This window comes from Naegleria fowleri (assembly GCF_008403515.1).
Source record: "Naegleria fowleri strain ATCC 30894 chromosome Unknown tig19, whole genome shotgun sequence".
In the NCBI taxonomy this organism is placed as follows: Eukaryota; Heterolobosea; class Eutetramitea; order Acrasida; family Naegleriidae; genus Naegleria; species Naegleria fowleri.
Window position 1 is genome coordinate 552,901 of NW_025407951.1, and position 22,196 is coordinate 575,096.

General features: G+C 36.1%; 13 protein-coding genes across 13 annotated transcripts; 10 read left to right on the forward strand and 3 right to left on the reverse strand.

Annotated features, from left to right (window-relative positions):
• Positions 1 to 99: 99 nt before the first annotated feature.
• Positions 100 to 1,953, reverse strand: FDP41_013615 (uncharacterized protein; the record flags this gene model as incomplete). Its single annotated transcript, XM_044704265.1, has 4 exons — positions 100 to 234; positions 289 to 416; positions 464 to 1,513; positions 1,659 to 1,953. The coding sequence occupies 4 exons, from the start codon at positions 1,951 to 1,953 to the stop codon at positions 100 to 102; spliced, it is 1,608 nt and encodes a 535-aa protein (XP_044565114.1).
• Positions 1,954 to 2,602: 649 nt separating this feature from the next.
• On the forward strand, positions 2,603 to 3,704 carry FDP41_013616 (uncharacterized protein; the record flags this gene model as incomplete). Its single annotated transcript, XM_044704266.1, has 2 exons — positions 2,603 to 3,047; positions 3,193 to 3,704. 2 exons carry the CDS (start codon positions 2,603 to 2,605, stop codon positions 3,702 to 3,704), a joined length of 957 nt encoding a protein of 318 aa, XP_044565115.1.
• Positions 3,705 to 3,853: 149 nt separating this feature from the next.
• FDP41_013617 (uncharacterized protein) lies at positions 3,854 to 6,619 on the forward strand (the record flags this gene model as incomplete). Its single annotated transcript, XM_044704267.1, has 3 exons — positions 3,854 to 4,723; positions 4,787 to 5,726; positions 5,793 to 6,619. 3 exons carry the CDS (start codon positions 3,854 to 3,856, stop codon positions 6,617 to 6,619), a joined length of 2,637 nt encoding a protein of 878 aa, XP_044565116.1.
• A 394-nt stretch (positions 6,620 to 7,013) lies between these two features.
• Positions 7,014 to 7,565, forward strand: FDP41_013618 (uncharacterized protein; the record flags this gene model as incomplete). The annotated part of the gene is made up of 1 exon (XM_044704268.1): positions 7,014 to 7,565. The coding sequence occupies one exon, from the start codon at positions 7,014 to 7,016 to the stop codon at positions 7,563 to 7,565; it is 552 nt and encodes a 183-aa protein (XP_044565117.1).
• A 79-nt stretch (positions 7,566 to 7,644) lies between these two features.
• FDP41_013619 (uncharacterized protein) lies at positions 7,645 to 8,298 on the reverse strand (the record flags this gene model as incomplete). Its single annotated transcript, XM_044704269.1, has 1 exon — positions 7,645 to 8,298. One exon carries the CDS (start codon positions 8,296 to 8,298, stop codon positions 7,645 to 7,647), a length of 654 nt encoding a protein of 217 aa, XP_044565118.1.
• A 345-nt stretch (positions 8,299 to 8,643) lies between these two features.
• Positions 8,644 to 9,921, forward strand: FDP41_013620 (uncharacterized protein; the record flags this gene model as incomplete). Its single annotated transcript, XM_044704271.1, has 1 exon — positions 8,644 to 9,921. The coding sequence occupies one exon, from the start codon at positions 8,644 to 8,646 to the stop codon at positions 9,919 to 9,921; it is 1,278 nt and encodes a 425-aa protein (XP_044565119.1).
• A 1,023-nt stretch (positions 9,922 to 10,944) lies between these two features.
• FDP41_013621 (uncharacterized protein) lies at positions 10,945 to 13,921 on the forward strand (the record flags this gene model as incomplete). The annotated part of the gene is made up of 3 exons (XM_044704272.1): positions 10,945 to 11,268; positions 11,537 to 13,394; positions 13,569 to 13,921. The coding sequence occupies 3 exons, from the start codon at positions 10,945 to 10,947 to the stop codon at positions 13,919 to 13,921; spliced, it is 2,535 nt and encodes an 844-aa protein (XP_044565120.1).
• A 169-nt stretch (positions 13,922 to 14,090) lies between these two features.
• On the forward strand, positions 14,091 to 15,725 carry FDP41_013622 (uncharacterized protein; the record flags this gene model as incomplete). Its single annotated transcript, XM_044704273.1, has 1 exon — positions 14,091 to 15,725. The coding sequence occupies one exon, from the start codon at positions 14,091 to 14,093 to the stop codon at positions 15,723 to 15,725; it is 1,635 nt and encodes a 544-aa protein (XP_044565121.1).
• Positions 15,726 to 16,227: 502 nt separating this feature from the next.
• FDP41_013623 (uncharacterized protein) lies at positions 16,228 to 17,727 on the forward strand (the record flags this gene model as incomplete). Its single annotated transcript, XM_044704274.1, has 1 exon — positions 16,228 to 17,727. The coding sequence occupies one exon, from the start codon at positions 16,228 to 16,230 to the stop codon at positions 17,725 to 17,727; it is 1,500 nt and encodes a 499-aa protein (XP_044565122.1).
• Positions 17,728 to 17,926: 199 nt separating this feature from the next.
• On the forward strand, positions 17,927 to 18,196 carry FDP41_013624 (uncharacterized protein; the record flags this gene model as incomplete). The annotated part of the gene is made up of 1 exon (XM_044704275.1): positions 17,927 to 18,196. One exon carries the CDS (start codon positions 17,927 to 17,929, stop codon positions 18,194 to 18,196), a length of 270 nt encoding a protein of 89 aa, XP_044565123.1.
• A 542-nt stretch (positions 18,197 to 18,738) lies between these two features.
• FDP41_013625 (uncharacterized protein) lies at positions 18,739 to 19,482 on the forward strand (the record flags this gene model as incomplete). The annotated part of the gene is made up of 1 exon (XM_044704276.1): positions 18,739 to 19,482. One exon carries the CDS (start codon positions 18,739 to 18,741, stop codon positions 19,480 to 19,482), a length of 744 nt encoding a protein of 247 aa, XP_044565124.1.
• A 214-nt stretch (positions 19,483 to 19,696) lies between these two features.
• FDP41_013626 (uncharacterized protein) lies at positions 19,697 to 20,440 on the reverse strand (the record flags this gene model as incomplete). Its single annotated transcript, XM_044704277.1, has 2 exons — positions 19,697 to 20,272; positions 20,399 to 20,440. The coding sequence occupies 2 exons, from the start codon at positions 20,438 to 20,440 to the stop codon at positions 19,697 to 19,699; spliced, it is 618 nt and encodes a 205-aa protein (XP_044565125.1).
• Positions 20,441 to 20,832: 392 nt separating this feature from the next.
• On the forward strand, positions 20,833 to 22,170 carry FDP41_013627 (uncharacterized protein; the record flags this gene model as incomplete). Its single annotated transcript, XM_044704278.1, has 1 exon — positions 20,833 to 22,170. The coding sequence occupies one exon, from the start codon at positions 20,833 to 20,835 to the stop codon at positions 22,168 to 22,170; it is 1,338 nt and encodes a 445-aa protein (XP_044565126.1).
• Between the last annotated feature and the right edge of the window lie 26 nt (positions 22,171 to 22,196).

The following is a 22,196-nucleotide window of genomic DNA, read 5'->3' on the forward strand; positions in this document are numbered from 1 at the left end:
TATTAGGATAATACCCAGCTTTCTTGAATAGGAAAATTAAATGTAAACACTGATCACAAATTTACCACAAATTATCAACACACAACAATTTTATTTGTGTTAGTGTTCACAAAGAGAAAACTCTCTTTCAATTTCTTCGTTTTGAGCATTAATGAAAAATTTTCTTTGGTTCATTAAATCTTCACGATATTTCAAGGCCTCAGCTTTTTTCATGTGCGGGAAGAAATTGAGAATCTTTAAAAATTGCAACATCAGTCAAAAAACATTCTCTTTCAAAGATAGACATACCTTATATACAATATGGAATGGTAAAATTTTGTTCAAAATAAAGTACTTATTCATTAGGAAATCAAAGCGTTGAATGTCAACATTTTTAGTTGATATAATAGGGTGTTTTGGGTCAACCACAAAGAAAACTGATCCAATATTAAGGTTTTTAGAAGCAACAAAAAGTGAAACGTACCTAAAATTTTACGGATGGCAGGAAGAGATGGATCTTTTGGAAAGAAATGTCGTACTCGGTGCTGATTGCGGTTTGGAAAAACAATACATCTATCTTCTTTGGTTTCAATGGCACCGAGATTACGGAATTGTAAATCTCCATTATGAATTCCATACATGTCATAAATTCCCTTTCCATCCAAATCTTCATCGTAATAGTCGTCAACAGTAATCTCAAGGCTTTCTCTAAATTCCAAGTAACTATCCTTCACATTTTCTGAATGATAATAATAAATACAAGTGGCAGCAATATGCTCATAATCCATTCCTTCCGTGTGAAATGTTCCGCCGCTATACCATGGTTTGTCAGGCGAGACTATAATATTTGCTGCCTTAACAATGACCTGAAGCCTATCCCTAAGAGGCACATAAGCTTTCAGCATTGGAAGAAATTTTGAGAAAATTTCTTGGATAGTTTGATATAAATCTTTGTGAGCAACCTCATCCAAATTGTTAATGTAGGAGGCAATTCTTTTCACACATTTTTTCTCTGAATCAATTTCAAATTCAGCAGGTAGCCATTGACATCGATTAGATGATTCTTGACTGCTGTAGTATGTCTGGGGCTCCATGTTCTTGTCACTAACACTGACATTTTCAACAAAGCAATACAGCGAAGGATGAATCAAATCCAATACCTGACGATTGGTACCTGGATGCCAATCTTTCTTTTCCTCTGGAACATTTTCCAAACGAGATAATTGAGTCTTGAGTCTTTCTTTCAGCTCGGGAGGAATAATTCCATCCTTAATTTTAGCAGAGCCAGTAAATGGAGGTGGACACCTCTTAGCACAGTGTTTACATGGGCATTCACAAAACCTGGCATTCAAATCATATCTGTCATTATCAGAATCATCCATGTATGAATCCTTGTCTTTTTCATTGCTATTCTCTTCGTCTGTTTCTTCATCGGAGGGAATATAATCCTCATCTTCATCATCGCTACTCTTTTCCTTTTGAATAGGCTGAGGATTAACTCCGCATTTCTTGCAACAAATTTTTCCTCCTTTCCCTATGATCGTAAATATATCATGCATAAAATGATTGGTTTGAGTCATAAATGGATATGAATATATTCATCATCCAATGATAAAAAATCATCGTCAATATATATGTATACTCCACCAATTCGTAATTATAAATCCGAATCAACCAACCTTGATGAACAATGTCCCTAAGTATTTCAAAAGCAACTCCAACACTAGCCTTTGAAATTCCTTGGCGTTGGCACTCCTCTTTCCATTTATCCTCCAACAACTCTAACTTATCTTTCCATCCATATTTTTTAATGACCTCCTCCATTATGAGGTCGACGTGTTTCGGATTGATTTGAATGGCCACAGCAGAAGTGCTGAAGTTGTTGAGATCCTCTTCGAAGAGACCACCTTGTTGGTGTTCATGATAGCGAGAACGATTGAGCTTTGGTTTCTTGAATGTGGTGATACGAGGCATTTGGTTCAGAAATGGCTAATATTTTTTTTTTTTTGACATTCCGCGAATTCGGAGGCGAGTAAGAACATTCAGGCACTGATGGAAATTGTAATGTGTGAGAATTGGCTCCGTTGTTGGACCAAAGCATTTGTGGACTTGTTCTCTTTCATTCTATTCCTCAACAAAAAATCGAAAACAATCGTTTGGCCAAAAGTGAATTGCCTTTTGTTGCCTACTTTCCTTGCATTTGAAATGAGTTGTTGGTTGTCTTTCGCTCGTCAAGTCAAAGCGCTCTGACCTCTCTTTTGGTAAGGTGGGCCAAACACCCGCTTCATAGTTGAAATCATCTCCCATCATGTTTCTAAAAATCAAAAAAAAAACTCCATCATTGACCTTTCAGTAGTGTGTTGAGCCTCACTCTTTGAAGATCCTCACCACCTTTCAGCTCCGTTTTTTGTAAATTTTGTAATAAGTTCTGTTTACCTACAAATTACACCAACAAGTCTTTTGAACCGAGCAAAGAGGAACAATTTTGAACAATAATAACTCCATCAATCCCATTGAAATATTTCAACAAGTACTATATAGTCCGCTCAAAACCCATACGGCAACGACACTCATCACCACATATTTAAACTACCCACCAATAATCAATACAATTATCATCATCATGTCCACTCAACTCGCAACCACCTTCACTGCTGCTGTAGGCGAAAGAGGCTCAACCAGCAACACCAATCACGATGAAATTCACAAGATTTTCGGTGAACCCAACGAAGAATATCATGCCCCATCGGTTGAACAATTATGTACAGCTAAACAATTGGAATTGGTTCTTGAATTGAAGAAGAAGTGTGAGGCTTGGATTCCAACTCTCGGTCCCGATGAACAAACCTTCATGACTTCTGAAGGATTGTTTTTGTATTACAGATATTTGACAGGATATGGATGGGACAAAATGAAGGAGGCTGAGGATGGATTGAAGAAGACTTGTGAATGGAGAGCAAAGATAAAACCTCAAAATTTAACGATTGAAGATTTAGGAGAGGTAGGAAAGAGTGCATTCATGTATCACTACGGTTATGATAAGTGGAATAGACCAGTTGTGTATATTGGTATGTTTTATATATTCCAAATAATTTTGAGTGTGACGTGATAACAACATATGAATGTTGCTCTTGTGACCTGTTTTAACGACATACTATTACCAATAACGATAATACTCACCGTCGGAATATTGATTCACTTCGAACCGAATAGATATGAAGAAGGACAAAACTCCAATGACCAAAGAAAATATCCATCTCAAGTATTTATCGTTCGTTTATTTCACGGAACATCTTACGAAAAGAATGCCAAAGAACGTCTATCAAGTCACATGGATTCTCGATGTCACAGGAGCCGATGTTAGCCTCAGTCTTGTTAAACAAATGAAAGATACATTCCTGGATTTAGGAGTTTATTATTGTGAAAGATTGTCATTGGCCTTTGTTTTGAATGTGACCATGTCAATTAATTTAATATGGAAATTCGTTTCTCAATTTTTGGCCAAACAGACGGTAGAACGATATCACGTATTCACAAAGGACAACAAAAAATTACGAGATGCTCTCCATCACTTTTTCGACGAGGGACGACTTTTAAAAGAATTCCATGGAACTGCCGAATTCGATTTTTCGATTGATGTCATGAAATCTTTTGATTCGACCATTTCCATTGAGGATATCAAAGAAGCAAAGAAAACTACGGCTGTTCAAGAAGGTACAGACTAATTGGTCTGCATTTGAATCTTGTTCATTGCAACTTTCAAAATACAATCCTGATTTATTCTTTCCAATTTTGTGTGTATGGCAGCCAAAAAGAACTCCCCAAGTGCTGTTGAACATTTTGACCATCTCGTTTTGTTTGTCTCAAAGAAAAAATGGTTCGTGTAAAGCTTGTGGTCAACAACGTTAAAACGAGTCGTTTTGTTTGTGTGTACAACTCAAAGATTGATCAATGGCTTGTTCTCACTCCTCTCATTCAATATCTCGTCAAAAACAAGTCATCATTACCATGGTTGAATGAACAACAAACAAATTTGGACTTGCTATCCAAAGCCATTCAAAACAACCATGCGATTGGCAGTGATCTCGTGTCATTTCTCAATTTCTACAATGAAAAGAAGAATGGAGAAGCGATGAGAAAATTATTATTGAATTGCTCCGAATTGGATTCACATTTAACAAGTGGTTCAATGAAATCCGGTGAAGAAGATCATGGTGAAAAACAACACACACACATTGTGATCAAGGCCACCGAATTTTCTGCTTTTAATTTAGAAAAATCCAATGACAACGAAATCGATCTTTCGAAAAAGTCAAACAACAACAATTACTATTCCGAAAGTTTACCTTTTGAACCAAAAACCTTCAGAGATGCTTCCTTATGGTTAAGCCACAATATCAAAGCAGCAAGAGGAATTGCCAAGATTACCCTTCCACTTGCTTATTATGGAATTATATTCCCATTCGAAAATATTTTCCCAAGAACGACCTTTCCCATGTTCACACCATCGAAGGGATTCTTTGATCATCCATTGTTTTATGTTGGAAATGCAATGACATTTTATGGAAATGGCTCTGAAATTGCATATCCATTTTACACCAAGTATTTGGATTATGAATTAGAAATTGGTGCCATTGTGACGAAAGAGATTAGAAACGCAACTTGTGAAGAGGCTGAAAATGCAATTGGAGGATATGTCTTGCTTAATGACTTTTCTGACAGAAGTAATCAATTTAATGAGATGGTAAGTAATAATAGTGTTGCTATGAGAGACATGATTGAACCAAAGTTCTGAAAACGAACAAAGACAAAAGACAGATTCGGTCCAAACAAGTGCAAATCTTTTGGAACTGGTATGGGAAGTGTTGTCGTGACACCAGATGAAATGAAAGAATTGTGTAATCAAGGATTGCAAGGAAAAGTGCTCATCAATGGACGTCAAGTTGTGGAAAGCAAAAAATTCTCTTTAAACACCAGTGGTAAAATAATTGGAGAACCTCCTTTTTACTCACTCGGAGAAACCATTGCATACATGTCATCCTCTGAGACCATTTATCCAGGAGAACTTATTGGCTCTGGAACTATTCCAAATATGGCTGGAATTGAGAATGGAACTCAATTAAGAGAAGGAGATACTGTCACATTAAGCATGCAACCATTTGGAACTTTAACACACAAAATTGGTCCAAAAGATAAGGTCAATCGTAATCATTGGAGAGATCCAAAGAAGAATTCAAGAAGTGCTCCACTCGGTATTTGTTTCACATTCCTTTTATATGTGTGTTTCTTCTTGTCCGTTATTGCTGGACTTTTATTTTATCTTCCAACTGGAGTGGATACTCGTTACTGGTTAGAACCACCAGCCAAAACTTTTGAACAAATTTCTGCACCTATTTATTATGTTCAAAAATCAGAAAATATGGATCCAATTTACAAGAATGGAAATTTCTATTCACCTGAATCATTCACTGTAAGAAATGGTTACATTTACAGTGGATTATACGATGGAAGTATTCGAAGAGTGAAAGTATTAGCAAGAAATTCTTCGAGTGGTCAAATTGAATTTGATTATGGAACTCCTGAAATTGTGACTTATTCTTTCATGTGGAAAACTCACAATGTACCAACTCCAGAGAAGTGTTCAAATCCTCAACATGTTGGTAAACCTCGTGATGCAACATTGGAAAAGGAATGTGGTCGACCATTGCAAGCAAAATTTGATCGTCAAGGAGTTTTATACGTCACAGGTATGTAAATGATCAGATCTTGAATGACTTTTGACATTTCCATTTACTCAATGGAATGACGATTAGATGCTGTATTTGGTTTATTGAAAATCAGTTCACGAAAAAATCAAAAAATTGAACACGACAATGGTACCTTAGCCTTAGACATTGTTGTTGAGAGAGTTCTTGAAATTCCTTTCGCAAATGCTCTCATCATTTCAGAACCTTACATTTATGTCTCAATGACGTCCACCAAATTTTCACGAAATCAACACATTTTAGAAATTTTGGATGGAGGTGCAAACGGAGGACTATTCAAATATCACATGCAAACCAAACAATCAGAAATGATTGCCTCTGATTTACACTTTGCAAATGGAATGGTGTTGTACAATCACTCGATTTATGTGGCTGAAACAGATCGTTTTCGTATTACACGAATTGATCTTGCCACTCATGAAAAGTCTGTTCATATTGATAATTTAATGTGTGTTCCAGATAATTTATCTGTTGTGAAAAAGAATGGAAAACCATTGGTTTGGATTGGTTGTGCAGGTCCAAGAATTCCAACATTGAAATTCCTTTACACTCATCCATCCATTACCATTCAATTATCAAAATTTGACTATCTTGTGCAACAATTATTCCAAATTGTGAGAAAGAAAATTGGAATTGCCATACAAATGGATCTCTTTGACAAGAAAGAAGTGACCAAAGTCATGTACGATGCTACTGGAAATCATTATTATTGGATTAGTGAACTTTTGGAAGTTCAATTAGTTGCATCCCGTCGAGGTGATGAATGGCCTCTTGAACTCGCAGAAGCTGAAGAAAGTCATTCTCAAAATTATTATCTTGTGGGTAATGTGAATTATGGAGCAAAACTTGCCTTAATCTCTCCAATTCCTTATTAGGAGAACTGGAATTCCCATGATGATGATTCGTTGAATGAATAATATTATTGCATGTATCTATCTATGTGCTCACAATTTTGTATCCAACCTGTTTATCATTTATTATAAAACATCAAGTCCTCTAGAGATAATGAACACAAGCATTCATCATCGTTATTGAATGAACGGTTCTCGCTCTTGTGATGGGGAGTGATGGACCATGGTCGAAAAGTCTTTTGAAACACGAACAACAACAACAACAACTGTAAATAACTCTTAAAATCACCACCAGTCAAGAGACACTCCCAAAAAAACAATAGTTGTACAACACACAACAGAGACCCTCTCTATTATTCAATCACCACTTCACCACCAATTTCATTGATTTTATTTCATTCATTGGTAATAATTCAATATGGAGACAATAACGAGCAATTCGAAAGGAATTGATCAATTAGTGATTTCAAAAGCTTTTGCTCATCATCAAGCTCGTCGATTTGCACGTCAGGCTCAAAGTCATGAACAATTATGCCAAAAAGTCGATCAATTGCGAGATCAACCTTCGAAATCCACCCAAGATTTAGAGGCTCAACTTAATCTCACTAAGGAATTGATTGAAGATAAGAAGAAGGAAAAGAAGAGGAGAGGTTCGATCTTTGATCAGGGAACCTCTGATTCTTCTTCTTCTGTCGTTCTTGTCACGCCACCTCCGTCATCTTGTCAAAAACCAAATAGTGCTCAATCCAAGTATTCTTGTTCTGCAGACGAATTGATTCAAATGAGAAAACAAAATCGACTTGGAAAGGTTTCATTGACCACTATGAAGCACTTGTCGTCGGTAGATCATCGTAGAAGCAGCGGATTGTTAGGAGTCAATACGCTGCATCATCTAAGGAATTCAGGAAATGGAGGCGAATCGATAAGCCATGTAGAGGATAACTGTGATGGTCTCTCTCGGCATCAATAAATGATCATATTTTGACATCAGTAATTGACATTATTTCAATCATATGATTGTATTCAAAGAATAATAACAATTTGGCACATTATCGGAAGACCAATAGAATGACAATGTTTAGACCCACCAAACAGCATGTCACTGGAAATTTCAATACATCGAAGAGTAATCCTTTCACGAGAGAATAATTTTGTCCCTCTGATAATTCATCATGTTCTTTCATTGGCATGTGTTTGATGGAATTTGAAATCAATTTTTGTGACATGGCAGATGTTGTATGCATGGCAGAGTCCTCTTCTATCAATAATGCATTTGAAACATTGTGTTTCCATATCTTCACCATTTTCATGCCAGAATACAAAATACAAATCACTGCAGGAACAGCACAACTCAAGAGTATGAATTTCCATTTTAAATATTTCTTCCTTGTGTTGGTTTGAATGGAATCCTCTTTGATTGAAGCATTTGCTGCAGTTATGCCATCGAATGAATGAGTGCTCATTGAAAACTTTGCTCGACATGTCCCTATTGATTTGAATAGAGAGAGGCTCAAGAGTGAGTGATTGGAGAGTCTCTGGAATAACTTGTTGTCCGTATGAATGAGGAAAGGATTGAAAAGAAATGAATGTGGTGGAAGGAGAGAAGGATACTGAAGGATCATGTTGGAGGCTCTTTGAAAGAGAGCGGAAGAGAGGTGAATGAGTGGTGAGTCATGCTGCACGATGGACAGATTTCGTAACATTTTTCTTAGTGTTTGGATTTTGCCAAGCTCATCGCGGTGAGAGGATCTTTTAAATGTGCGTCACCTTAGGTTGGGAGGAGAATTACCAAAATTATGATATTATTTGATCAATATATTAAAAATACACACGAGTTTGAAGTCAATCAAAACGAAACCCGCCGAATTCCATATGGATGTATTGGTATTGTTTTGTAATTTATTCCAGTTTCAGAGGCAAAAGAAGTGCCCTCTCTCTCTTTTATTTCAACCAATTTTGAATCATCTGAAATTACTTGAACCAAATGAAAAGAAAGACAGTGCTGATCTTTTGTAGAACTTGTAAGAAGAGACCAAAAAAGACAAAAAATGCTGCAACGAATTTGCTTCAGAGAGATGAGAATTTCTTTGAACCAAAGTTTCATCCGTAACAACAACAAGGGAATATTGTTGAGTCATGTAAACATTTCCACCAAGTCTTGCATATTTAATTTACATGCCTACAACACTCCATCTATTAAGTGTTATCACGATTGGAACGCATGTCGGAAAGATCATTCACCTAATTTTTCGGGATTTGCCCACTTGGAAAATTCAAACTATTTAAATAATACAATTGATCCACCTCGTAATATCGTGTATAGTGAAAGAGGGTTGCAAGAAGAAGAATTTTATGACAATACTGAAGATGGAAAAGATTCCAAAAAGAAATTTATTCTCATTAACGGAGCTGATATTGCAGCAGAACTGAGAGAGGAAATTAAAAGAGAAATTGAAGAGCTTGTAGAAATTCAAAAACTCGGAGGAACTCAAACAAATGAAATTTTAAAACCGGGATTGGCTGTTGTGATGGTTGGTTCTCGAAAGGACTCCAAGAGTTATGTCGATATGAAAGAACAAGCTTGTATTGATGTTGGAATCAATAGTTTCAAAATCCATTTTCCAGAAGATGTGACTGAGAAAGAGCTTATCCAAACAGTACAAAAACTTAACAAAGATCCTCGAGTTCATGGAATTTTAATTCAATTACCATTACCTGCACATTTAAATGAAGAAACAATTTTAGAAAATATTTGTATATCCAAAGATGTCGATGGCCTCACATCCTATTCGATGGGAAAACTCTCCATGAAAGGAAGAACTTTAGTAGATGGCGTTAATTTCGTGCCATGTACCAGTTTAGGAGTTCTCGAACTAATTAGAAGAACTGCATTCAAGCTCAATAGAAATTTAGAAGGCATTGACGCCTTAGTGATTGGAACGAGTAATATAGTGGGAATTCCTACGGCACTGTTGCTCCTTAATCATTTACAAACTTCAATCCAAATGGCTCATATCAAATCACAAGACATTCCAGAAAAAGTGAAAAAAGCAGACCTATTAATTGTCTCCACTGGTTGCGCAGAGATGATTCAGCCTGAATGGATTAAACCTGGTGCCATTGTTATCGATGTAGGTCAGTCTCCAGTTGAAGATGCCACAAGCGAACGCGGATACAGAATGGTGGGAGATGTGAAATTTGATGATACTCTCAAGAAAAGAGCTGCGGCTGCAACTAAAGTGCCAGGTGGAGTTGGACCAATGACCATCACCATGCTACTTCGAAATACTTTGCAAAGTTTCAAAGCAAAGAATCCTCATACATGAGACAGTAATTGTGAAATGCACTAGTACACACAATATTTCCTTACCAATTTATTTACTGAACACGATGCCAGTAAAACCATTCCACAACAACAATAATTTGAAAGCTCATTCAGATTCAAACTAAAAAATGGCTCAACAACAACCAAAGCTAAAGAACAGACAATCAACACGTGATATCACTTCACAAAAAAGTTTCACTTCCGAGAAATTGATCGTCAACAACAATAATTATCCAACAAAAAAGAAAATAATTTGGCTTACGTTGGGCTTGGGTTGGATACCAACCATCCTGTATGGTGTTGTGAGCTTGTTTTGGTTTGTCTTTCTTTCGTTTCCATTTCTTCCATTTGGATTACAAATATTTCGGATTTTCAAATTTATGCAATTTCCTTTCTCTCTTTCGGAACGAGAATTCTCCTTGTTTTCATCAGTGACACCAGAAGCAACAACTCGTGCTCGATTTTTTCTTTCAAAGATACTACGATCCCAAATTAATTCAATTATTATTTTCTCGAGACAAAACAAGCACATTTATCCAGTGTGCAAATATTGTGTGGTTTTTGTGTTTTGGTTGGTGGATTTGTTGCTGTCACATTCTGTGTGGTTTGGCTCTTTTCATGACCATCATTGGAAAACCCTATGCCAAACGTCATTTCACACTTCTCTACTTGTCTTCTCGACCGTTTGGTACGTTCATCAAAGTGTGAGCAATGTTTAAGTGTGTCACAATTTGAACAAGCTTGTGCTTTGGTCCTAATTGATCGTCGACGCTCTTGTCAATTGAACGAACGTCCGACGACACAAGTTCACTAAAGGTCACTTCTCTTCCCACACAAAAAAATAAGATTGTTCGTCCTTCCTGCAAGCAGCCTTCATCTCTATCATCATTTTCAAGAGATTCAATAAAAAAGCAAGAGTCATCGTAGAGAGACTGACGGACCGTATCTATTCTTCAAAATATTGGTGTCATGTATTGAGATTTCATTGAACAAGAACAACAATTATAGTGCGATAACGACAACCATGGTGTTTACGGGTAAGAAATGGTTGGGATCCAAATCGGGAGATGATGATGAAGCACAACAACAGCGCAATATAGTGGAAGGTATGGCCACTACAGTGCACGCCTCCTCTTCTGACAATAACAATCCTCATTCCGAGTCCAAACATGATCAAACCCATGAGACAAGTGAGATCAACAACAACTCAAATTTGCATCATCAGGATTCCAACCATCATCATAGTATGAGTGAGTTTTTTCAATACGTACGAAATGGAAATAATGAAATGGTCGAGAGTATGATCATGAGTGGAAGAGTAGATGTGAATGGCCATGATTTGAGCGGAGTAAGTCTTTATCATTCAATCATTGAATTTCAAATTAATTTTAAATTGCTGTGTTACCACCATGTGGCGTTGTGTAACTTGACAGAATGTGAGTAGAGATGACAGTTGTTTGAGATCATGGTGATATATTCTTATATGAATTCATCTTTTAATATTATTTTCCATATTTAATCATTATAAATTCATTCATATATTGGATATCAATAATTTAAAAATTCAATAATAATAATAACCATTTAAATCATGATTCACATACATGTATTGATAGACCGCTCTCGGTATTTGTATTGAGCTCTCCAATATGAAAATGATCAAGTTTCTTGTAAGAAGAGGAGCTTCTGTGAATGGCACTGTTTATGGTAGAAGTTTATTGAATTATGCCTTGGAAAGAAACCATGTCGATTTTGCTCGTTATCTCATTAGAAAAGGTGCAAATCCAAAAACAGTGACACTTCAGAACTCGAATATCGGAATAATTGTGAATGATGTCATTGTCACTCAAGTAGAAAAATTTATTAGAGCTTTAAAGAGTCATGATTTTAAAAGAGCTGAATATTTATTGAAGAAGAATTACAACAGCAATATTCTCATTATTGATTGTTTAAATTATGTTAGAGAAACTCCACTTTATGTAGCTGCTAAACAAAATAATACAGCAGCTATCGAATGGCTCATTCAGCACGGAGCAACAATTGATTTAATGGTATTGGAGACAAAATTAACTCCGCTTCAAGTAGCAATTCAGCTGAAATGTTTTGATGCCATTCGTACTCTTGTACAATATGGTGCAAATATTTATTCAGAAGATGGTTTTGGTATGACATGTGAAGAAAAAGCCAGAATTGCAGGTTTTGACCTGTCACAAGTGATCCCTACTCTTAAAAAAGATTCTCCTCCATCCTATTCCGAAGCCATGAACAACAACACTTATCACTCTCCAATTTTACTTGTCACAACCACTCATGTGAACTCATCAAATACTACTTCAAGCTTGAGTCCTTCATCACAACAACAATCACCTCATCATGCAATGGCTCTACCACCTGCCTACAGCCCAATATCCAACACTGCATTGAACAACAAGATGAATTTCCAACCATTGGTGATGACAAATACTTCTACAGCTCCTCCACCTGTTTATTCCATTCAGCAACAACCTCCACCCTATCAGACTCAACAAATTCCGAGTTATGGAGAAGGAGGACCAACCATTTCACCTCCTTCTTACACGCAACAACAACAACCAACGTTGAACATTCCGAATTTTGCAATGAATTCTTCATATAATCCAAATGTTTCATTCAATTCATCCTATAATCCAAATTATATTCCTCCAACTTCTCCTCCAAATGGTGAACAAATTGTAAAAACATTTACCTATGTTCCAATTTTAAATCCAGAAGCAAATTCAACGAACCAGGTAATTCCAAATGCAGTTCCAATTTTGAAATATGACAGCCCAACACCTCCTGCATTAGAACAGCAACAACAAACCAATGATACGACTGAGGTGATTGATTCTATTGAGGTGAATTATGAAGGAGATGAAGATCGATCGAAAGACTTTGATAAAGAAGAACCCAAGTCATTGGAAATGGTCCTTAAAGAAAGATATTCAAAAATGTCACTTATTGGAAGAGGAAGTAATGGTTATGTCTACAAGGCCAAGAAAAGAATTAAGACGAAAGACCACAATCAAGGATATATTGCTGTGAAATTAATTGATTTTTTCAGCACTAAAGAACTGAATAGATCCATCAAAACGGCAATGAATCTCATGAAATTAAGAAATGAAAATATCATTCGAGTGACAGAAGTTTGTATTCTCAAGTGCAAAACCGACATTACACACAACAATGCTTTAACAGATAAGAGCACTCTGTGTATTGAAATGGACTATTATGAGAAGGGAACTATGGATTCATTGATCAAGCAGAAATGCACCATATCTGAAATAGTACTGAAGAAGTTTATCTTTCAGATTGCCTCTGCCCTTTGTTATCTTTCTGATAACAAGCTGGTTCATCGTAACATCAAACCACCTAATATTCTACTCAAAGAATGGGACCCGGAAAGTGATACGATGATTCCATGTCTTATTGGTTTTCGTTTATCAAAATCAACAGGTAAGTCATTTTCATGAATCTATAACATGATACATAATTGGCCAATTAATTGTATATCATACACATGACATGTGTATATTACATATATTTATATGTATACAATGTTACATGTGACAAACCTGACATTTTTCTGTAATTATATAATTTTTATTGGCACCTAATTGATCAACTCAGATTCTGATAATGATCTTCAACAAGCAGGTTCTTTGCAATACTTGCCTCCAGAATTATTGGATATTTCAGAAGAGCTTGAAGATACAGCACTATTCACTGCAGCAGATATTTATGCATTTGGTGTCACATGTTATCAAATGATGACTCACGACCATGTCACCATGATTAATGGCTTACTCATGAAATATGGATCTGAAGAAAAAGCCATGCAACAAATTAGAAGTCAAATCAAAAAGCTTCAACCTGTCGAATATAGTGACCAGCTGATTGATTTAGTTTTGAGAATGTTGAAATTCAATGGTCATGAAAGAATTACCTCCTCTGAAATTGTAGAATTAATTCAACATATTTAAACACTCGCTGACATTGAACCTCTTAAAATCCTTCTTAATATTATTAATCACACAACAATTGTGTCAATAATCTTTGTGAAGGAACTACTAATAAAAGAATCTCTCACCATTTTTGATGGCTTGTTGTCTCTCTCTAAACTTGTCAAACTTTTGAACACAATCACAAAAAATGGGCCAATTACATGCACGACGACTACGTTGTCATCGTTTATTATTTGAATCATTACCCTTGGAACTGCTCACACACATTTTGAGTTTTCTCGACTCGATACAAGTGCTGACTTGTTGCGAGAGAGTCTCCACACGTTTTCAAAAAGCTGTTCAACACCTTGAATTGTCACTCCGATATTCGTCGAGAGTCATAAACCTTCCTCCTCATCCTCCTCCTTCTCATCAACAACAACAACTCTCTGAATGCTGCTCTTCATCATCATCATCAACACCCAAGGAAAGAACATTCTTTACGAATCATGAACGAATGAAACAAGTGGTCGAGTTGGACTTGTCTCAATGTCATCTCTCTCCATCTCTTATTGAATGTATTGCTTCTTCTCCGACAAGGCTACGAAAATTATTACTCTGTAACAATAATTGTAAAGAGATACAATTCATCACTGAAAGTGAACACTTTGTCCATCTTCAATATTTAGATTTGAAATCAAACTCGATTGGAAATCATGGAGCGAAATTGATTTTTCAGAGTGAAAAGTTACCAAATTTGACCTATCTCGATCTATCCATGAATCACTTGAATGATGAGATTTCAAATTCTCTCCGCAAGAGTGTACATGCGGTACAACACCTAAAAACTCTCTCACTCGCACAAAATAGTATTGGCATTGAAGTTGTGAAGGCAATGACAGGGAATGAACATTTCCGCCATTTAACACATCTCAATTTGGGAGGTAATTTTAATATTGGTCCTGTGGGTACCAAATTGTTATGTGAATGCCAACATTTGCAACAACTTGTCGACTTAAATTTGCACAATTGTTACATTGGAAAACGTGGTGTTGAATGCATTGCAAATAGTTCATTCCTCACTCATTTGGAATCTCTGAACATTTTTCACAATTATCTTTCGAATGAAGACCTACAATCACTTTCATTCATCACCAAGAATTTCATTCACTTGAAAAAGCTCTTTCTAGATTATAACGAAATGACCTCGGAAGGGTTAAATACACTTCTCTCTAACCCCAGAGAAACATTCAAAAATTTAATCAAGTTGTCACTCGATGGAGGAACTATTGATCCTCAGAGCATTCAAAAGATTGCACAGATTGAACATTTAAAAACTCTGGACATTTATGGCTTAAATTCAGATAAAGTTGCCAATTTACTTGCTCTAAAGATTCTTTCCCGACTTGAGAAGTTGAACATTTATTGGAGTATGTATGGACAGGATTGCATTAAGGCACTGATTTTTTCCCTTCATTTCAGCAAGAGTCATTTGACAATGAGAAATTTGACAAGTCTTCGATTTGACAATGGTAACATTGGAGATGAAGGTGTGAAATTAATTGTCAAATGCCAAGCTTTTTCACATCTGAAGAAATTGAGGTTAAACAACAATGGTATTACAAATATTGGAGCCAAATACCTTTCTAAAAGCCGTTTCATGAAAAACTTGATCTTTCTAAGCTTGAAACGAAATGACATTGGTATTCAAGGGCTCACTCTCATCTTACAAAGTAATCGCCTCAAACAGCTCCAAATATTAAAAGCTGAACACAATGCTGTGGAGGATCAAGAACTGGTGCTCTTGAAACAGTTCTATCGCTCCAAGTTGGCCATGAATTGAGAAATTGACTCCGAGAGACCTCGATCTCACCCTAATCTTCCTCTTCTTCTAACTTGTATCATCTCGCCATCTAATTGCTAATTTTGAGAAAATGCACATTTGAAGGTTTTCAACGTTCATTTGATTTTAAATTTCCGAATTGTTGTTTTCAATAAGAAAAAAAGTTTTGTGTACATTGAGAGGGAGAGAGCTGTTCTTTCTTCTTTTTTTGTTGGTCGTCATCATCTTTGATATTCAATCTCAGCACTAGTAGTTGCTTTCTGTTCTTCTTCTCGGTCTCGGAAGAGAGAAGATCCATCTCTATAGAGAGAGCTGTTTTTAATCATCATCAAAAGCGCGCTCGGAACTTGTTCTACGACGAACATAAACAAATATATTTTCATCGTCATCCATTGATTACATTCTCTTTGTTTCAATAATAATCACTCAGTTCATCGAGAACAGATATTACAGCTGTAAATCACCAGCATCAACAAGACTCCTTTATTAATCGTTACAAATTATGTCATCCCCGTCATCAGCAACACAACAAGATTTGAGGAATAGGAAACAAAACAAACAAATCATTGTTCCTCCCATCAATACACAACAAGTTTCCTCTTCTTCATCAGCTAATGGTAGCACTTCTCCAGAAGAGGATACAGCAAAACAACAAACAGAATGTAGAACACCGAAAGATGAATTTATTGATGCTTTAAACAAACCTCATACCATCACCATACTGGTAGCATCCTTTGCTGTATTGTTTTATTATTCTTTCATTCGGCACGATGCTATTACAACAGAACAAAATGTAAAGCGAGGAATTATGGCCATGATTGGATTGTTTCTCGTCTATTGTGCGGTACAATTACGAGATGGTATTTTGATGAGGCCTCATCCTGTAATATGGAGACTCATCACCGGAATTGGTCTTGTTTACTTGCTTTTCCTTGTCTTCTTAATGTTCCAAACCAAGGAAGATGCTAGGCAATTTATGAAGTATCTAGATCCGTCATTGGGTGTTCCTTTGCCCGAACGAGATTACGCAAATAATTGTGATATTTACACTCCGAATAATCCTGTCTCTTATTTCAAGAATGTTTATGATACTATTTATGATGAATTCATTCTTGCTCACGTATTGGGATATATCGCCAAGGCATTACTCTTTCGTGACTTGAAACTTTGCTGGTGCTTGTCACTTTTTTTTGAGATTATGGAAATTACATTTCAACATTGGTTGCCAAACTTTAAAGAATGTTGGTGGGATCATATTATTATTGATGTTTTGATTTGCAATAATATTGGTATCATTATTGGTTTGTGGATTTGTGACTATTTGAAGATGCGAAAATATCCATTGTGGATTGGTGTTACAAAGATGGACACAACTCCAAAGAAAATCAAACGCATTTTCCAACAATTTACTCCATTCAACTGGACTTCCTACGATTGGCACATTTTTGATGACGCCAAACACTTTTTATATTTTTGTGCCATTGTTTTGGCCATGAATATTGTTGACCTTAATGCATTCTTTTTAAAGTATGTGTTATGGGTTCCTCCTCCAAACAAGTTGAATGTCTATCGTTTACTCATTTGGTTCTGTCTTGGAATGCCAGCCATCAGAGAGTATTATCAATACATTAGTGATCCAAACACTAAGAGAATTGGAGCAAATACTTGGATTGCTATTGGCATTATTTTCACAGAAATTTTGGTTTACTTCAAATTCAGTGAGGGTTATTATCTCATTCCATTCCCACATCATATTTGGGTGAATTGGGTCCTATTCTTCATGATTATTATTCCATGGTTTATTGTTTTCTTCTTTGTTACTAACAGAGAAATGCGTCGGAGAAATCCACTCCTAAAGTTTGCATTGAATGCTACTTTGACTCTTTCAATGGTTCCTCTGATCTTTATGTTTCTTTCAGGTTGCCCAGATCTGCAGTACGGTAGAGAATGGTTCGATAATACTATAGAGAGCCTTCTTCAAAAGTATGCTTACTCAAACTAACTAAAATCATTTATTTATCATTCACAATATCCAATCAACGTGTCAGTCAAGTGTTGATGTGCGTCATATTTTGGTTTGTGTGTTGACATGACCTTTTTTTGTTCTTTGTTGGAAAGCTTTAAAAAAGCGAACAACACATGGAATATTCCACAACAACAACAAAAAAATCCAATATTAAACAATTAACATTAAGTTACAAATGAGCGCAGGAGAACACAACAGAAACCATATTGATGAAACCATCAAGACCCAAACTCTTGAAAAATTAGTTGAAAATTTTGTCAATAAGGGTTATCCAGAATTCAAACCAATTCAACACACCACCCAAGTTGTTTCAGGAATTAATCACAAGTACAAGATTCAAGTTGGAAAGAATGCTTATATTCATTGTAAAATTCATGAAAATACCAAGGGTGAATTGTCTGTCATTTCTGTAGATGAAGGAAAGACCTTATCCGATGCTTTGTAATTCAAGGATTGAATCGAACCATGCATTGAGAAGTATCTCTAGTTCTGACCATGAAATTAAGACGCAATAAAGTTTGTACATTTTCAAAAATTGAAGAACTGAGTGGAATGAAAAGACGTTTATGTGCATATGTTTGACTTCAAGAAAAGAAGTACATATTAACAAAGAGTCCACCTCTTTATGGGTGAATGCTTTTACAGACATCACTTGTCATAACATGACTCGAGTCATACCAAATCCATCCAAAATCGTCCAGGCAAAGATCAAACTACAAAAAAAAACAGCAGCAATTTTTCTCTTTCGTTACAGTAGACACCCACCTACCACCACCTCACAACGGTCGGTCACTCTCTTTTGATTCTTCTCCTCCAATATTGGATTCCTTCTTTCCCCTCTTTCCGAATCGAAAATTTTCCCGTTTGAGAGAAACAACAACCACCCATCACCATCACCCTCCACCATAAACTTAGTAGTCGTAGTAGTAGTGTCTGTCATATATACGACATTGTGTCCCGTTAATAATATTCATCTTCTTTCCAAAAATGTATTACGATATATCGAGTGTTCCTCTTACTTCCAGTCATTATGGTGTCCATTCCTCCTCTGTCGGCACTTTCTTTTCCGAACATCTCAATTCTCATCATTTTCACTCTAAATCATCATCATCATTTTCAAACATTTCCTATCAGTTGTTACCTTCCTCTTCTTCTTCTTCAAACAATGTCACAACGACAACAGCAGTTCCTAGTCGACCCATTCTCTCCAAAGTTGAACATTTGGAATCCTTTCAATGTGCCCTCTCACTCAATGAATGTTGCAAACGACGCGATTGGAAACAATTCGGAAATTTATTGTCGAATTCCGAAGTCGATAAAGGAATTGCTGAATTGCAACGAAAATATGACAAACAAATCACTCGTATGGATTATGTGAGTGTCTTCATTCCGAGATTAATGAAGAGCACGAATCGAGGAAAATATAATGATTTGGTGGATTTTGAATTTAGACGAGAATTTATTGTGAGCGAATTGGAAGTGATTTATGTTTTTAATTATATTTATGAAGTGAAGAATAATCCTAGTGAATGTGAAACTGCAACAATAAGTAAGCATTTCGCTACTGAAAATGGTCGTCACTCTACCAGTAGTAGTTCAAATCGATTCGAAGAAGAAGAGACTCTTTGGGTGACACGAGAAAGTAGAAATCATTGTTGGAAGGTTCAATTTTTTGGAACTCCGTTACCATCATCTTCGACGTTGTCTCCACAGTGTTGTGTGATTCTGTAGTTGAATTCAAAGTTGATACTCGACCTAGTACTCACATCTCTCCTTATAAATTTTGTATTGAAAAGACACAATTTCTCACACTCATGAAACACTGATGAATTGCAGAGTAATGATTTCAGATCTGAAATGGAAATACGTGGATCACAACAAGTTTGTAGTATCACACGAAGAACTTGCATTTATTGAGCTCATCTTTTGACCAACTGAGTCACGACTATTTTTTATTCTTGAAATTTCTTTCACTTACCAAGAACGCTTTGGCTCTTTCATGACTCAAAATGTTTTCTCTCAATTTTGGCAATTGAGGAGCAACAGTCATAACATCAATTTTACCTCTTCCTTCCACAAAGGCTGCAATTTCAAAGAAATCCAAATCCGCCCAACTCAATGTACCTGTCAAATAACCTCCGTTCTTTTCCAATGCAGAATTCAATGCTCCAAAAACATTCTTCAAAGTTACTTCAGTGAAATATTTAGTGGCTTCTTCTTTCTTGTCCTCTGGTGTGAAGAAGAGAACACGAAGCAAGTGATTAAAGACTTCTTCGAGAGCATTGATATATTCTTCTGTTTGAAGAGCTTGGAATGGATCTGAAGGATACAAACCACCTTCTTTCGCTAAGAAACGTGCAATGGCAACAGTCTGATACAAGGTAAAGTTGTCATTGATTTTGAGAGATGGCAATTGAGAGTAACGAGTGGATGGTTTGAGTTGAGGCCATTCAGTCTCTCTGTTCACACCAACGAATTTATATGGAACACCTCCTGTCTCTGCGATCAATAGAAGAATGTCCTGTCGTTGGTGAGAATTTGTTTATTATGTAAGAAGAGGATTTGAAATTTTGATCATTGAATTTATGGATATTGACGAAATTGAGAAATATTGAAATGATGAAAGATGGAAAAATTCACAACTTACTGCTCTACCAGGATTTGGAAAGTAACGAATTTCATAGACCATCTTGGAAAATGCAACAAGAATTCTTTTTTTTGTAATGCTCTTGGTGAAAGGGTAATGAGCTCAGTTGCAACACTTTAAATGCTGTACTGTTGAGGACAAACTTTTGATTACTGCGCTTGAAGGTGCGTGCATTTCGCATTGTAATTAAGAATCATCCACGTCAGGTTTTCCTCAAATGTTGGTGCTTTTGGTAACTTTCATGTTCCTTACAAACTATTTTGAAAATTTTCAACGTCTGATACTTTTTCAAAAGACTCCCAACACATGCTTGAGGATTTTAAAAGATGCCTCTTGATCCATTGCCATCCTCTCGCTGATCTTTACATTCACGAATTTGTTCATACTGGATGAAAATTAAACATAATTTTTAAAAATTCATATGATGATAAAAAATGAAAGTGCATTACACCTTCTTTCCTCCGAATGATCAAGATTCATTGATCGTTGCAAAGGCTTTTCAGGAGATGCTTGTAAAAGAAGGAGTTGAATCATCATCGTTTAGAGAGATCGTATTAGAAAAATTAGAAATTCCCCAGCTACATAAAGTTTTATATGTGGACGCTAATCCGAATCATATCAGAATTGTTGATGAAGATGGCAAGATGTTTGTGATTGAAAACCATGCAATTCATCCTGAAAATGATGATCATCAAATTATTTTACAGCGAATGAAAGGATCGAAATTTGTTGGAAAACACGTGTTGAAAACATATCCCATCTTTGATGGAGTGAAATTCAAGGTGATTGGACTTGCGTCCTATACTGAACATGCATTATTCATTGTGAAAGATACAAATAGAAACCAAACGGTGTTATATGGCATTGGATCTAATCTATATAGACAATTGTGTGATAAACATGAGCTATCAAAATTGGGTGGACAGGAAGGGAAGCATGTCAAGTTTCCTGTCATGATTTTTGATCCATCAAAGGAAATTAAGGACTCCACTTATGGATCTACTGATAGTCGCTACACCATCACACACGTAGGGTGTGCCTTCTCATTTTCTGTGTGCGTCATTAACAATATTCATGTTCATATGAGTGGTCAAAATTGGTTAAAAGAGGGTTCAGAGCACAATTGGAGCGATCATTTAATAACAACAGACTGTCCTGTGAAACAAGTGGCTTGTGGTAACTTCCATGTGTGCATTCTCACACAAGATAATAGGGTATGGACAGGAGGTAGCTGCTACGACGGTCAATGTATTAAGGAACATGCATTGATTGGATGCAACCCTCTTGCATTTTGTTCAACACATGCGTATGCTGGTTCTGACAATTTACTTCTAAAATCAGCATTTGGATTTTATCACATCTATGGAAGTAACGACTTTTTCCCTCGCACTCATCACTTAACAGTCAATGAGATTGAAAGAAAATACGGATTACCAGTGTCTGATGAAGATGATGCAATTGTGAAACCTATCATTAATCCTTTTAAACTTGAGATTGAAGATCTTGAGCTTAACAGAAATTATTTATGTTATAGATTTAAAAATTCATCCATCGTATTATTTAAGGGCTCAGCTTATGATTCCACTGGATCTATTAATGATTTATGTATTGATCTTGAAAAAGAGTTTAGCAAACGGCCATTCTGCTATCGAACAGGACCTAATTCTTTCATTGCCTATGAAGCTTCCATAAGCGTTTCTATTACATACTTTTTTACACGAATGTTAGAGGCCACCCAAAACGTACAACTCTCAGATGTCACATTCCAATAATTAATAATAATTATTAATGTTTTTTA